The 14,524-nt window shown below is 44.8% G+C and overlaps 1 protein-coding gene across 3 annotated transcripts in view; it reads right to left on the reverse strand.

Moving 5' to 3' along the window:
* zgc:63587 (uncharacterized protein LOC393431 homolog) overlaps positions 1-14,524 on the reverse strand; it is a 183,321-nt gene that overhangs the window by 70,011 nt on the left and 98,786 nt on the right. For all 3 annotated transcript variants that reach the window (XM_038792952.1, XM_038792947.1, XM_038792958.1), the window contains 2 exons: positions 6,894-6,995; positions 5,318-5,463 (listed from right to left, as the gene is read on the reverse strand). In XM_038792952.1, the coding sequence (XP_038648880.1) occupies positions 5,318-5,463; positions 6,894-6,995 (248 nt within the window). The remainder of the gene's footprint in view (positions 1-5,317; positions 5,464-6,893; positions 6,996-14,524) is intronic.

Here is a 14,524-nt window from a genome sequence, read left to right on the forward strand (position 1 = left end):
TGTTGGTTATATTCTTACGATTTTGACCAAGAGAAAGCGAATCTGTTCCAGACTATTTTACCACGGGAGGCATCATAGCCAAGTCCAATACCAGCCTCACCTGATGTCCACACATGTCTATTTCCCGCTGTACTGGATAACAACCAAGAACAGGAATCCTGATTAAATTTATTATACCTGCACCAAGGATGCAGAGGACAACTGAGAGACTAATTGCTGCCTTGACAGATATTAAGTAATTCAGCATAAATCAAATCAGGGAACTTGCTGGTCTGATGATTCTGCTGCTCACTGGAATAGCTTAACTGTGTTTGTGAAGTCCACAGAAAGCAATATGGATACATCTCAAGGAATAAAATTTCAGATGAAGTTTCAGTTGCAACATTATAGATTTCACTTTGCATCGCTGTTACAATAATCTGATACTGGAGTCTTCAATTTGATAGAGGATGGCTTTTGTGCACAAGGTTATAATGAATGTCAGGTCCTCCCACAATCCAAGAATAAGGTTAGTGTTAACTGATCTGTAACATGTGGGGAAACCTTGAAATGTACGGCTGCACCCCCACTGCTCATGGCAGACATGTTTGTCTGAACACAAGTTGCCCAACAGTAATACAAAAATATTAAAGTAGCCAGCATATTTTTCACTTCGCAACTGCCTCTAATTCTAAGCAGTTTCCTCCAAAATCTCACCACTAAAAATCAGGCTGTATGTTTCACAAAAACAGTCATATTGCGAATATTGAGACACCTCAAGATGCCACATATTAGATTGAAATTTATTTTGTGCACTTTTATATATTTCCTAAATAACGTATATTTTTGAGGGCATGGCTCTTCACTTTAGTTTAGATTGAAACGGTTTGAACATTGACATTGGCTGAAATCAGATGTCTTTTAAATATGTCAAGTTCCTATTCACCATCTCAAAATAGCTGAAGCTATTAGCCGAAACCCTTGATAATTGACTCCTGCAGTAATGAAAAATGGTCAACAACGTTTTGGCCAATATCAGTGGTTTTGCGTGCTAAACAGCCAGCTTGGAATGCAGAACAATGCCAGCAGCGCGGGTTCAGTTCCCGTACCGGTCTCCCCGAACAGGCACTGGAATGTGGTGACTTGGGGCTTTTCACAGTGACTTAATTGAAGCCTACTTGTGAGAATAAGCGATTATTATTATTAACATGCAACACCCAATCTTTTATTCTTTTCATGAGGATCATAGTGGAATGTGGACTTCCAAGGCCTCACTCACTATGGACATGCAAAGCTCCTAAAAACCGACATTCACAGCCACGCTAATTTTGCATCCAAAACCTTTGGCATTTGTGTTCAGACAATACCAGTGAATGCAACTGGCATAAGTTATTCAAAATACTCACTATGGCAAATTTCACATCTTCACCTCAAGCCATGCTTCCAGCATTAAATTTGCCTGTATAAAATGGGCACATAACTGACACAGCCGAGCCCACTGTGGGTCTCTTCTTAAAGCCATGTTAATATTTGGATAATTCAACTTGAAAATTACCTCTCACATTCATTTGAATTTTAGGGCTGGTGCATTATGTAGGTTTTTAGGCCCGTGCCTTTTGTCATTTTTGCAAATTCCTTTTGTATCAAAGATTTTCCTGCAGCTTTTAATTGCTGATGACTTACAATTTCGAATCATAGAAGAGTACAGCATAAAAGGAGGCCACTCAGTCCATCTAATCTGTATTTGCTCGCTTTTACAGCGTTCTAGTTATTGCCACTCCCCCATACCATCTGCATATTCCTGCAACTTTTCTCCTTTAAGCATTTATCCAATTCCCTTTTGAAGGCTACTTTGGAATCTGTATCCACTACCCAATCAGACATGTGTTCTAAATACTATCTACTTATTGCTTAAAACAGGTTTTCCTCATGTTGCTCCTGGTTCTTTTGTTAATACCTTAAATGCTTTACAACCCTTCAGCATATGAAACAATTTCTCTTTATTTAATCTATCTAAACCCTACATCATGTATTTTATATTTTAGACCGCTTAAATCAAACCACTTCTCAGCCTTCACTGCTTTAAGGAAATAATTTCTGGCTGGCAAGGTGCTGATTTGGGAAATCCATTTGGATTTCATCAGGAGTCTTCTTGTAACAACAGTTCATGAGATCTTTGTATAACTATATAAGTACATCTGAGTAGACAGTGTTTACAGTGAGGGCAGAGATAATCATACTAGTCCAACTCTCTGGGCAGACCTGAAGACAACTTCTAGAACTGGGATACCTCTTCCTATGGGTGTTAAAAACTTCAGTGGTACAGGGTCACTAAAAAAAAACATGGGAGCTTTACATGAAGTGGCAGATGCAATATTTACGGGGCAAACACCGTCATGACTTTCCTGCAGCTGAAACAGGAACAGGCCTTTTCCCATGTGGCAGGCTTTTTAAAAATCTGCAGCACTGAAGATGGCTCCCACAGAGACTATTTCCACCTGTCCTTCTGGTAGAGATTTCGGTGAAACCCATCTTTTGACCTCACCGCCATTGTTTCCTGCATCTTCTGCAGCCTTTCCTATTCTCCATTTCCTTTTTAAATGTTGTTAATGATGTTGCTTTCACCAGTTTTCTGGCAAGGTATTCCACATGTCAGCAAATCCTGAAAATTTAGATTGCTCCCTTCTTTGTTCTTGTAATGGTGATCACATCTCAGATATAATTTTATTAATCTCTTCCAAATCCTTAACATCCTTTCTAAAGAAATAGATGGAATATTTTAACTGTAGCATAACTAAAGTTTGCTGGAGGCTTAGCAAGATCTCTTAGCCTTACACATGTTGCCCTATTTTGTTAAAATGAATGATCATCTTACACACTTGTACGGAGAGCTAGAGATGAGTTATAAATGGAGAGAGAAAATAAAAAACAGAACAAGAGAACTAACAGAACAAAGAGAACTACTTGCATTGATATCCTTTAACTTTATGAAGTGTAATTAGTCAAAAATTGTCACCAAGCCAAAATGGTGACCTGAGCAGAAGAATCCAATAGTTTGGTGACTTTATTGGCTTCCTGCCCATTTTGTTTTCTCCCTCGGTGGTTAGATTAGCTTATAATGTGCCGGACCTGTTCTGGGCTGAACTGTGCCCCCTCTTGGATGGGGTGGAATGTTTTTCTCTCGCTCCTCCAGCATGCTCCATGTTGGATCGGCCTTTTCCAGTGGGCTGGGCTGGTGTGCTGCCTTTCCGCTGGTGGTGGTGGTGGTGGTGGGGGAGGGGGGGGGGGGGGTGTTGAGTGTGTTCTGGGTAAAAGTGATTGGTGTACTCATTGTCTTCTGTATTCTTAATACTGTCAATAAACTAAACTATTTGCAGGATGTGTTTGCTGCTTGCTCCTGTAGACATGGCACGGGTGTCACACCATCTCCCTGTTGAGATAGAGCCTCTTGCGACACATGCTGTCTGACATGTGCTCAAATGGCCAGTGATGCCTGTACACCTTGGCACCCTGTGGAGGAGGAGGATGCCCACTGATAGCAGCCATCAAGGTCATCGCAGCCACCGCAGCCCTGAACGTATATGGTAACGGTTCATTCCAGGGCTCGAGGGAGACCCGTGCAGCATTTCCCAAGCTATAGCCACAAGTGCATCCGTGAAGTCACGGATGCCCGGAGACTACTGAGCTGGACCACGCCCATCAAGATGCCTGGGCAGCAGGATTTTCCACCATCGCCAGGATGTCCCAGGACCAGGGGCTAATAGGTGGCATGCATATCGCCTTGATTGCACCGTGGCTTCAGGGATTTCATTAACAAGAAGGGGTTTCATTTCCTGAATATTCAACTCGTGTTGATGCACTTTTTGTGCATCCTTCCCAGGGAATGTGCACGACACCTACATCCTGGGACATGGAGGTCCCTGCTGTCTTTGAGGACCAAGAATGGAGAACAAGCGGCGAGGGTCCGGCACGCTCGAAGGGACAGGGAGTTCCTCATCCTCGCAAGCTTCTCATAGGACAAGGCTGTTTTTCATCTCACCCCGCCCCCTCAAACAAAAACGTCTTGCAGCCTCAAATTCCTTCATTCCAGTGATACATTCAAGCGGTTTGAAGAAACAGCAAATGTAAATGTCATGAATGAAATAAGACCTCATCAAACATGAGTGGTCAACATGACAAAGCAGATTACTCCACTTAAATATCAAATTAACCTCTGATGGATAAGCTAGGTGGCTCACTCACTCAAGTTCCATTTACCTGCACTCAATTACAATCTGAGCTAGAATTCAGGCTTCTCCATAGTCAGTACATTCACATTTCAGAACACAGGTTATTTTCATAAGTGGACTTGCCTGGTTTGAATTTAAACAAAAGCTTGCGGGTTAACTGCTCTCTGGTGCATTCTCCATGGCAACATCTCTAGCAATCAGAGTCCACTTGCCAAACAATCAAACATCTCTTTCTCATGCAGTATAAACTGTTGCTATCTTTGAAATTCGTATTTTTGCGATTCTGTCCTGGTGAGTGCAGGACAAAAAGCATCAACAGCATGTCTGTTTTCAGCAATACATATTTGCTCAAGTGTAGTTTATTTGGAGCTCTTGTGGTGGGCAGTAGGTAGCATCCCTGCCACTGGGCCATCAGTATGGATCAGACTGGTGCAAACAGCACTGGGTTTGATCTCTGTTCTGACTGGGGCAGATTCAGGACCTGCCTCCTTGCTGTGTCCTGGTGGAGATTGCAGCACTGTGGGTCAGACCTGCCTTTGAGCACAGAAATTGAGAAGATGATGATAGCTTATATGGCTTGGAGTAAACAGTGAATAGGCTGATCTTGGTTCTGTAAAGAGACTGAAATTACAATTGCACTGCATTGTGCAGTTGGTGAAGCTTATTTATTGCCAAGTACTCTGAAACATTACATGTTCTATGCTGGGTGTGTTTCTCTCTATCATCCATCTGCATTATAATTGTTTCCTTGAAATGAACCAGAAGACACCATTGGCAGTATCCTTAATCCTTATTTTGCAAAAGATGCAACAGTGATGCAATTCCAGTTCATAAAAGAATAGGCACACTCAAATGGCTCTCTCAAAAGAATGTCCTCCTAAAATCACCACACAGCAGTAACCCAGATCCCATGATTCTGTATAAAAGCACTGCAAAATACTAACAATGCAGCAAGTGCAAAGCAGTTTGCTCCAGCAGGATTATTTCTGTGCTCAATCATGGATGCATCTGTAGGTGAAATATTTAATTTGAGGAATTTAATTATTGATACTGAGCTTGCAAAAAGTTATGGTACAAAGCAAATGATTGCATTAGTGCCGGATACTTACACCAACATTGTCCGCAGTTTGAGAAAGTCGTTATGTTCTGGATTCTCCACTTCAACCACGCCCCATGGGTAAAGGCGACCTCTGATCTTTTTACCTTTCACCTCAATCAGCTGGTTGGAGCCAATCACAGCAAAGGGAACGCTAGCCTAGAAGGAGAAGGAAAAGGAAATTTGGATCCAATGGATGAAAGAACAGGAATAGACCATTTAGTTCCTTGTTCCTATCATGCCAATCAAGTAGACGGTGGCCGATGTGTATCTTAATCAGTAGCTTGGTTTTGCAATGCTTAATATGCTTGCCTATCAAAGAACTATCAATCTTAGTTTTGGAATGTTCAGTGTTCCCAGCCTCAACAGCTTTTTTCAGGCAAGGGATTCCAGATTTCTAACACACTTGTGAAAAAGTGCTTTCTGTCATAATTCTTGAAAACCCGACCTCTAGTTTTAAGTGTCTGCCTTCTTCTTCTTGGCTCCCTCACCAGAGGAAATTTGATCCTATCAAATCCTTTAATCTTCTACACTCAAGGGAATACAATTCTAGTTTATTAATCTGTCCTCATAATTTAGCCCTTTTAAGTCCTGAAATCATTCTGTTGAATCTGTACTGCACTCCCTCCAATATATTCTTCCGAAGATGCAGCACACTAGAATTGAATGCAGTGCTCTAGATCGGGTCTAAGCAGAGCTTTATTAATACTCCAAGATAACTTCCACCTCTTTGTATTCCAGGCCAGTTCCCCTTTACGTAAAGGCCAACCCTCTATTGGACTTTTAAAATGTTTGTACCTGTCCACTCGTGTTCCCTGATTTTGGCACTTGGACCCCTATATGCTTCTCCCCTGGTTTGGAACATTCAACATGAATTCTAAAGCAATATTAAACAGAGGAACATCCTTCCAGTTTTCATATCTACAAATAAATATGAAAGGAAGCAAGAGAATGGCAAAATGTTTCTCACTGAAAGGATTTCCACAATTGAGCTTAAACTATCAAAAAGCGCATTTAAATCCATGTAAATTGCTCTCCAGAAATGAGCAGGATCGGTTTCCCATGAAAACATATAATTTACAGTGCAGGAGGCCATTCGGCCCAACAAGTCTGCACCAGCTCTTGGAAAGAGCTCCGTAATTCAGCCCATGCCTCCACCCTATCCCCATAACCCAGTAACCCCACCTAACCTTTTTGGACACGAGGGCAATTTATCATGGCCAATCCACCTAACCTGTACATCTTTGGACTGTGGGAGGAAACCGGAGCACCTGGAAGAAACCCACGCAGAAATGGGGAGAATGTGCAGACTCCGCACAGTGACCCAAGCCGGGAATCGAACCTGGGACCAGAGAGCTGTGAAGCAACTGTGCTACTTTGCTGCCCACATAGCTCAAGGTTCTGCTTGCCTCATCTCGAAACCATTCGAAAATGAGTTTCCCCACTTTCCCCAAAGGCCACGTTCTCTACACCCAAGTAGAATTTGCCCCACTCGACTCAGAAAGTTCACTTTCCACAGCCATCTGCACTAGAATCTGACCACTTGTGCAATATGGTAGTTAAGTCACTTTGCATCATTGAGGTCTTACCTTCAGAATCATAGTCTGTTCCTTGAACTCCTCATCTTCATCAGAGTCTGCATCTGGCAGCTGGTAGATTTTGATACCGTGCTCAGTGATCTCATCGAGGATCTAAGGAACAAATTACAATTAAGGATCCCAATAATGCAATGAAAAATCCGGGTATAAAATTTCAAAATTTGAGGCAGAGAGTCCCAACCGGTGTGCCATGAAGACCCCACAAGTATACGAAAAAATAAGGTTCAAAATGATTACACATTAATGTAAATAAACAGATTAATATTTGTTTTCAGCTCTGTGGTCGGCATCTCCAAATCCCAATGAACCTCGGGCCTCCCATGCACTGGTTGGGAATGGGCTGTACATGGTATGGTTCGGATTATTTTACGTTGGTAATCTGAAACGTACATACGCCGGCTGGGAATTGGCAGCACATGCGCAGTTTGGAATTTTTAACATTGTTAGGCCCGAAGATCAGACTGCACGTGCTTGTGCCTTTCCGGCCGGCGCATGCACAGTTCGGATTACAATATATAACATTCTGAATAGCGCACGTGCAGCCATTTCCTGGCTGATTCATAGAATTATAGAATTTATAGAGAGCAGAAAGAGGCCATTCGGCCCATCGAGTCTGCACCGGCCCTTGGAAAGATCACCCTACTTAAGCCCAAACCTCCACCCTATCCCCATAACCCAGTAACCCCAGCTAAAAAAAATTTGGACAGTAAGGGTAATTTAGCATGGCCAATCCACCTAACCTGCACATCTTTGGGCTGTGGGAGGAAACAGGAGCCCCCGGAGGAAACCCACGCAGACACGGGAGAACGTGCAGATTCAACTTAGACAGTGACCCAAGCTGGGAATCGAACCTGGGACCCTGGAGCTGTGCAGCAACAGTGCTAACCACTGCACCGCTTCATGCCCCCGCGATCCCAGGTTCTTTGGGAATTGGAGATGCCGGCCGCGGAGTCAAAGGCAAAAGTCTTATGTGCCTCTGTAAAAAGCAAAAACACAAAAAGGGCGCATAAACCTGGGAGAAGCGAGGGAGATAGGGAGAGGTTGAAAAAAAAGAGAGAAGACAGGGAGCAGTAAAAAAGAACAACATTCCCAGTAAGGGAAGAAGGTGGAAGTAATAAACAGGAACCAATAAAATTAAGAAAAGAAGAAACTGGCTCCAATATTGTATTTGACATGGATTTGACAATGAGAGCCAAGGCTTTCCTTGCAAACCTCTTAAACTAATGAAAATAGTATTAAATGATGGCTTGACCGGGTTGTAGGGATTTTAGAGATTAAAGGCTTTTGCAATTGGGCAGTTCAGTTGGAGAAAATAGGAGGCATGCCTCAAAGTTTATGGTATAAAAGTGTACCACAACTTATAAAAGGTTGGAAACCACTGCTTAATGGACATTAATAATTAAACTTGAGAGATTTGCATTTTAGAACTGAAGCTGAACAGTAAAACAATTTGTTGTTGTACATGAAAAAGGGTAGGTACTATGTAGCTGTTCAAATGACAGCAATCATAGAAGCAGACAGCACAGAAGATTGCCCCATGTCCTTGCTGTTTCTGCATAGCCCTTCAGATTTTTGTATTTCAACTATTAATCCAATTCCCTTTCAGAAGTTAACCACCCTGGACAGTGCATCCCTGATCACCATAACTCACTGTATAAATAAAAATGTTCCTCCCCTTTAGTTCTTTGCCAATTATTTTAAATCTTTGTCTTCTGATTACTGACCCCTTTACCAATGGAACGTTGCCTTTTAGTTGCTTCATCTCAAACCCTCATTTTTAACCCCTCTATTTAATGTTTCTGTAGCCTTCTCTGCACTGAAGATGAACAATCCAATCATTCCACACAACTGAAGTACTTCATCCCTGTTATCATATTAATCTCCTCTGCAGTCATTCTCAAGGCTTTGACAGAAGCGTGATGCACAGAATTGGACACAATTAGAGTAATTTTAATATCTCAAAGCAGATGAGTTTAGTTCAGATGAGAGGTTAAAAAGCTAAAATTTTGAAACAGAAACCCAACCCACCCCAAACAGTTGATTTCTAGCTTTAACAGTCAACGGCTGAGGAATGGGTAGCTAATCCATCCTCAGAGGCAGGCTGGTCATTTATGCATCTTAATGAAGCAACGTGCTTTCATTTTAACCAGCTTGCTGGGTTTCCCTGGCTTTGGAAATGTGACAAGTAAAGGCCATAAGACCATAAGACATAGGAGTGGAAGTAAGGCCATTCGGCCCATCGAGTCCACTCCACCATTCAATCATGGTTGATTTCAACTCCATTTACCCGCTCTCTCCCCAGGAGGCAAGGAGGACCAAATCCATAAAGTAAGGGCTTTTGTATCACTGTTTGCAGGCAGGGAAGGACAGAAGCATCATCTTCAGACCTAAGAAACTTACCTCTAATCCGACCACTGATCTATCTACTCCATCCCTCACCCTGTGCATGGGCAGCAAGCACAACCCCACCTGACCTTATTGCCACAATAATTGTGGAACATGCACAATAATTGTGAAGCAGTAGGGTAACACCTCCAATGGTATAGCATTCCGCCAGTACTGCACTGCAATAGCAGCATGGATTAAATTCTGGAAAAGGGACTGCGTCCTTAACCTTCTGACTTCAAAGCTGACAGTTCCACTATGGAGAAAAACTGCTAATCCAGAGAATAAACAGCACCCATGAAAGTGTGAATAATCCCAATCTCAGCAAAGGGGAGTGATACAATATAGAGCACAAGTACTGACAGAATATCGACGTCTGAAGAGACACAAACACCCTCTTGGCCCATGTGATCACAGCCATAAAGGAGTGGAGAAATGTCTGCAGAGACAGAATAATGTACAAACAGAATACTCCAATCAGCGGAATGCCATTAAAAAATATATATACATTTCAGGCCAAATCTCAGTAAAATATGCAGGTGAACAGTCCCTGCTATGATTAACAATAAAACAATTTCCGGTCAAATACACATTTAAACCATCTTCAGATAAAACATATTATCAAATACCTCAGAATATTGTGCACATTTAATTTTTTGTGGATATGGTTAACATCAACATTCACCTTTACTGTGATTATGTTGTACTCCCTCAATAGCTCTGAGCTTGGGGGACTTCCGGTGACGGCAGTGGGGAGGCAGCCGCCCGTTCGGGAACTGCATTGTTGGGGGTTAATGCCCGGTCCTAGGGCAGCGAAGGCAGTAAAAGTCAGGAGAAAGCACAGGGAAGGGAAACGTCAAGGATCAGTGAAAGAAAAACGGCCGTGAAAACAGCTGAAAGTCCGTCGGGAGTGGAAAGGTCATCGCGGAGTTGGTAAAGAAAATGGAGGCTGGAGCACCAGGGGAGGCCGCATTGCTTACGGCTGAAGGTGATGGCCGTGAAAATCGAAAGGCAGTTCACAAATCACGTGGAGGCAATGAGGAAGGAGATGGGGGCGGATTGAAAGCGCTGGTGGAGAAGGCGATTATCCCGGTGAGGACGGCGGTGGTGAGCGCAGTGGCGGAGGTGCGGGAGCAAGGCCAGGCGCTGAAGGAAGTGGAAGAGACATTATTGCAGCACAGTGATCATCTTACCTCAACGGGGAAGGAGATGCGGAAGGTGATAGAGATCAACAAGGATCTGCGAGGCAAAATGGAAGACCTGGAAAACAGATCCAGGTGACAGAATCTGAGGATTGTGGGGCTGCCCGAAGGAGTGGAAGAACCGAGTCCGACTGAGTATTTTGCCACGATGTTGGCGAATCTATTGGGGGAGGGAGAGGATCCCATCCGATATGAACTGGATCGGGCTCATTGGTTGTGGAGGCCTGTACCAAAGGCGAGTGAGCCGCCAAGAGTAGTGACTTTGTGCTTCCGTAGGTACAGTGTAAAGGAGAAGGTCCTGTGCTGGGCTAAGCAGAAGCGGGTGGTGCAGAGGGGTGGAGCTGGTATACGCGTATACCAGGACTTTACGGTGGAGCTGGCGAGGAGGCGGGCTGCCTTCAACCGGGTGAAGAGGGCACTGTACATTAGCAAGGTGCAGTGCAGCATTGTACATTAGCAAGGTGCAGTGCAGCATTGTATATCCAGCGAAGCTGAGGGTGACCTACAAGTTCAAGGACTTTTATTTTGGGACGGCGGAAGCAGATGAGGAGTTTCCAAAGGCAGAAGGACTGTGGTAGAATTGAGAAATGGTCATGTACCGATGTAGCCTCATGACTGTATTTTTTCTTTTTTGTTTCACTGCGTGCTGGTGTATGGGCTACAGGAGCCAACGTTGTGTATATTTGGACAAGGAAAGAAATGGGACTTTCAGTTGTAGTGAGGGTTCTTTGGGGTATGGGTGTGTATGCAGGGTTTGTGTGCTAAAGGGGACTTTTTCTGGGGTCGGGCAAGGGGGAAAGATGGCTGGGCGGGGCCTCCATGCTGGCCGGTTTAAGCTGGCCAGTGAACGGGGGTGAGATGGGTGGGGCAGGCTGCGGCTATCGGAGCCTGGCAGAACAGGGTCCGATTAGTCTAGCCGGGGTGGAAAGTTGGGGGGGGGGGGGGGGGGGGGTGGGGGGAGAGGAGCTGAGGTTGAGAGAGGAGTTTTAAAAGAGGAAGTGGAGAGGAGGAGTGGGGGGGGGGGGGGGGGGGGGGTTACAACTCTTGGGTGTCATTTACGGTACTCTTTCGGAGGTTGGATGGCATTGAGTGTCCGTGGGGGGAGAGAGACTCTATAGGTTAATGGTGACCATGGCCGATTCCAGACTACTTTTTCTTCTTTGTTTTTTTTTCCACCGTGGGGGGGTTTGTTTTATTTGATGCATATATTGACAGGTGGGGCGTTGGTTGGGGTGGTGGGAGGATGGGATCGTTGTTGATGTTAAGGGTATTGACTTTGTATTTGTTACCGTTTACTGCTTGTTGGGGGGGAAATGTAAATTTTGAAGAAAAATGTGAAAATGGGGAATAAAAATATATATATATTTTTAAATAGCTCTGACCTTGAAAATTCCTCATTCATGCAACACAACTACGGCTATATGGGGATGGGTTGAACTCCCAGTTATTAATAATCAAGGACAATAATGAAGCAACACAGAACAGACAACACAGAAACAGGTCATTTGGTCCAACTAGTTTGTACTGGTATTTATATTCTACGAGTTGATAATAATTCCTCTCTATTCGGGAAATGACCCCGAAATTAACAAGGAACAGGTCATTGCCACTTCACTCACCATACAGCCAAAAATAACTCTCCTATTCAAAGTACAGGACCGTTCATTGGATGTCACCCTAACAACTGAAAGCTGCAAGAGAACAATTTCAAATAAAATGCCAGTTCCAGATGGAAAGCAGCACAGTTAATTGATCTAGGAAAGGATCAAGAATCTAGTTCATCTAACCACCCCCCCCCCCCCCCCCCACCACCACCATATGTTTAATTGAAAGCTGGATATCAGCAAAAATGGCATCACCCTCACCATAACTAGAATTTAAGATTAAATTGTGTTAAATCAGTAAACATGGGGGACTTCTGGTGACGGCGGGCGGGAAGCAGCCGTGCAATGGAGGGCTCCCGTTCGGGAACGGCATTTTCGGGGCTTTAAGCCCGGTCCCAGAGTCCACGGAGGCGGCAAAAGCAGGGAGAAGGCACAGAGGCATAGTGAAGGCACAGTAATGGAAAATGTCGAGGGTGAGCAAAAGATACGGCCGTAAAAAAAATAGCTGAAGGTCCGTTGGGGAGTGGAAAGGTCACCACGGGGTCACCAAGGAAATGGAGGTTGGAGCACCAGGGGAGGCCGCATTGCTTACGGCTGAAGAAATAACTACGGTGATGGCTGCGGAATTCGAAAGGCAGTTTACAAAATACATGGAGACAATGAGGAAGGAGATGAGGGAGGTTTTGAGTGTGCTGGTGGAGGAGGTGCGGAAGCAAGGGGAGGCGCTGAAGGAAGTGGAGGAGACATTATTGCAGCATAGTGATCAACTTACCTCGATGGGGAAGGAGATGCGGAAGGCGCAGGAGATTAACAAGGATCTGCAAGGAAAAATGGAAGACCTGGAAAACAGATCCAGGCAACAGAATTTGAGGATTGTGGGGCTGCCCGAAGGATTTTAAGGGCCGAGGCCGACTGAGTATTTTGCCGCGATGCTGGCAAAACTATTGGGGGAGGGGGGAGGGGGAGGATCCCTCCCGATATGAACTGGATCGAGCTCATCCGTCGTGGAGGCCTGTACCAAAGGCGAGTGAGCCGCCAAGGGTAGTGACTCTGTGCTTCTGTAGGGACAGTGTGAAGGAGAACGTCCTGTGCTGGGTTAAGCAGAAGCGGGTGGTGCAGTGGGCTGGAGGTGGTATACGTGTATACCAGGACTTTACGGTGGAGCTGGCGAGGAGGCGGGCTGCTTTCAACCGGGTGAAGAAGGCACTGTACATTAGCAAGGTGCAGTGCGACATTGTATATCCAGCGAAGCTGAGGGTGACTTACAAGCTCAAGGACTTTTATTTTGGAATGGCGGAAGCAGCGGAGGAGTTTGCAAAGGCAGAAGGACTGTGGCAGAACTGAGAAATTGAGAAATGGCCATGTGCCAATGTAACCTCATGACTGTATTTTCTTCTTTTTTGTTTCACTGCCTACGGGTGTATGGGCTAAAGGAGCCAATGTTGTATATATTTGGACAAGGGAAGTGATGGGACTTTCACTAGGAGTGAGGGCTCTTTGGCGTGTAGGTGGATATGCAGGGTTTGTGTGCTAAAAGGGGATTTCTGGCTTTCCTAGGACCGGGCAAGGGGGAAAGGGACCCGGGCGGGGGCCTCCATGCTGGCCGGTTAAGCCGGCCAGTGAACGGGAGTGAGGTTTGGGGCGGGGGGGGGGGGGGGGGGGGGGGCTGCGGCCATCGGAGCCTGGCAGAACAGGGTCCGAGCGGTCTAGCCAGGCTGGAAAGTTGGGGGGGGAAGGAACCAAGGTTGGGGGGGGGGGGGGGGGGTTTTACAAGAGGCAGTGGACGGGAGGAGTTGGGGGGTGGGGGTGTTTACAACTCTTGCGTATCATGTATGGTACTCTTGGGAGGGGGGGGGGGGGGAAAGAGTGGACTCTGTGACCACGGGCGGTCCCCGACTCCTTTTTCTCCTTTTTTTTTGTTTCCACCATGGGAGTGTTTGTTTTATTGGATGCATATATGGACAGGTGGGCCGTTGTTATTGTTAAGGGGACTGATTTTGTATTTGTTACCGTTTACTGTCTGTGGGTGGGGTGTAAATTTTGAAGGAAAATGTGAAAATGGAGAATAAAACATTTTTTAAAAAAAGTAACCAAGAAGTCATCATGAGGTGTCCGAATGGTCGAATCACTTCGTTATCTGATTTAGACCTTTTTTTATGCTTATGGTAGCGATTCTGTATGTCATCTTTCTTGAAAGCTGGTTTGCTTGTTTGTTGTGGAGCAAACGTGAATTGGTGAGATTCGTTGACATGCAATAGTATGTTTGTACTCTTGCCATTGTTTTGAGCTGTGTTGTTACATTGTCCTTCATGTGCAGAGTTGTATCATGTCGTAGAAGTTGTTGTTTTATTGTTGTTGTTTTTGTCGTGCTTGTCGCGCTCAATGATAATTCGAGTCACTCTCAAAGTTACTTGTGTCCTTTGTGGTATCT

The sequence above is a fragment of the Scyliorhinus canicula genome, chromosome 1, assembly GCF_902713615.1.
Source record: "Scyliorhinus canicula chromosome 1, sScyCan1.1, whole genome shotgun sequence".
Taxonomy (NCBI): domain Eukaryota; kingdom Metazoa; phylum Chordata; class Chondrichthyes; order Carcharhiniformes; family Scyliorhinidae; genus Scyliorhinus; species Scyliorhinus canicula.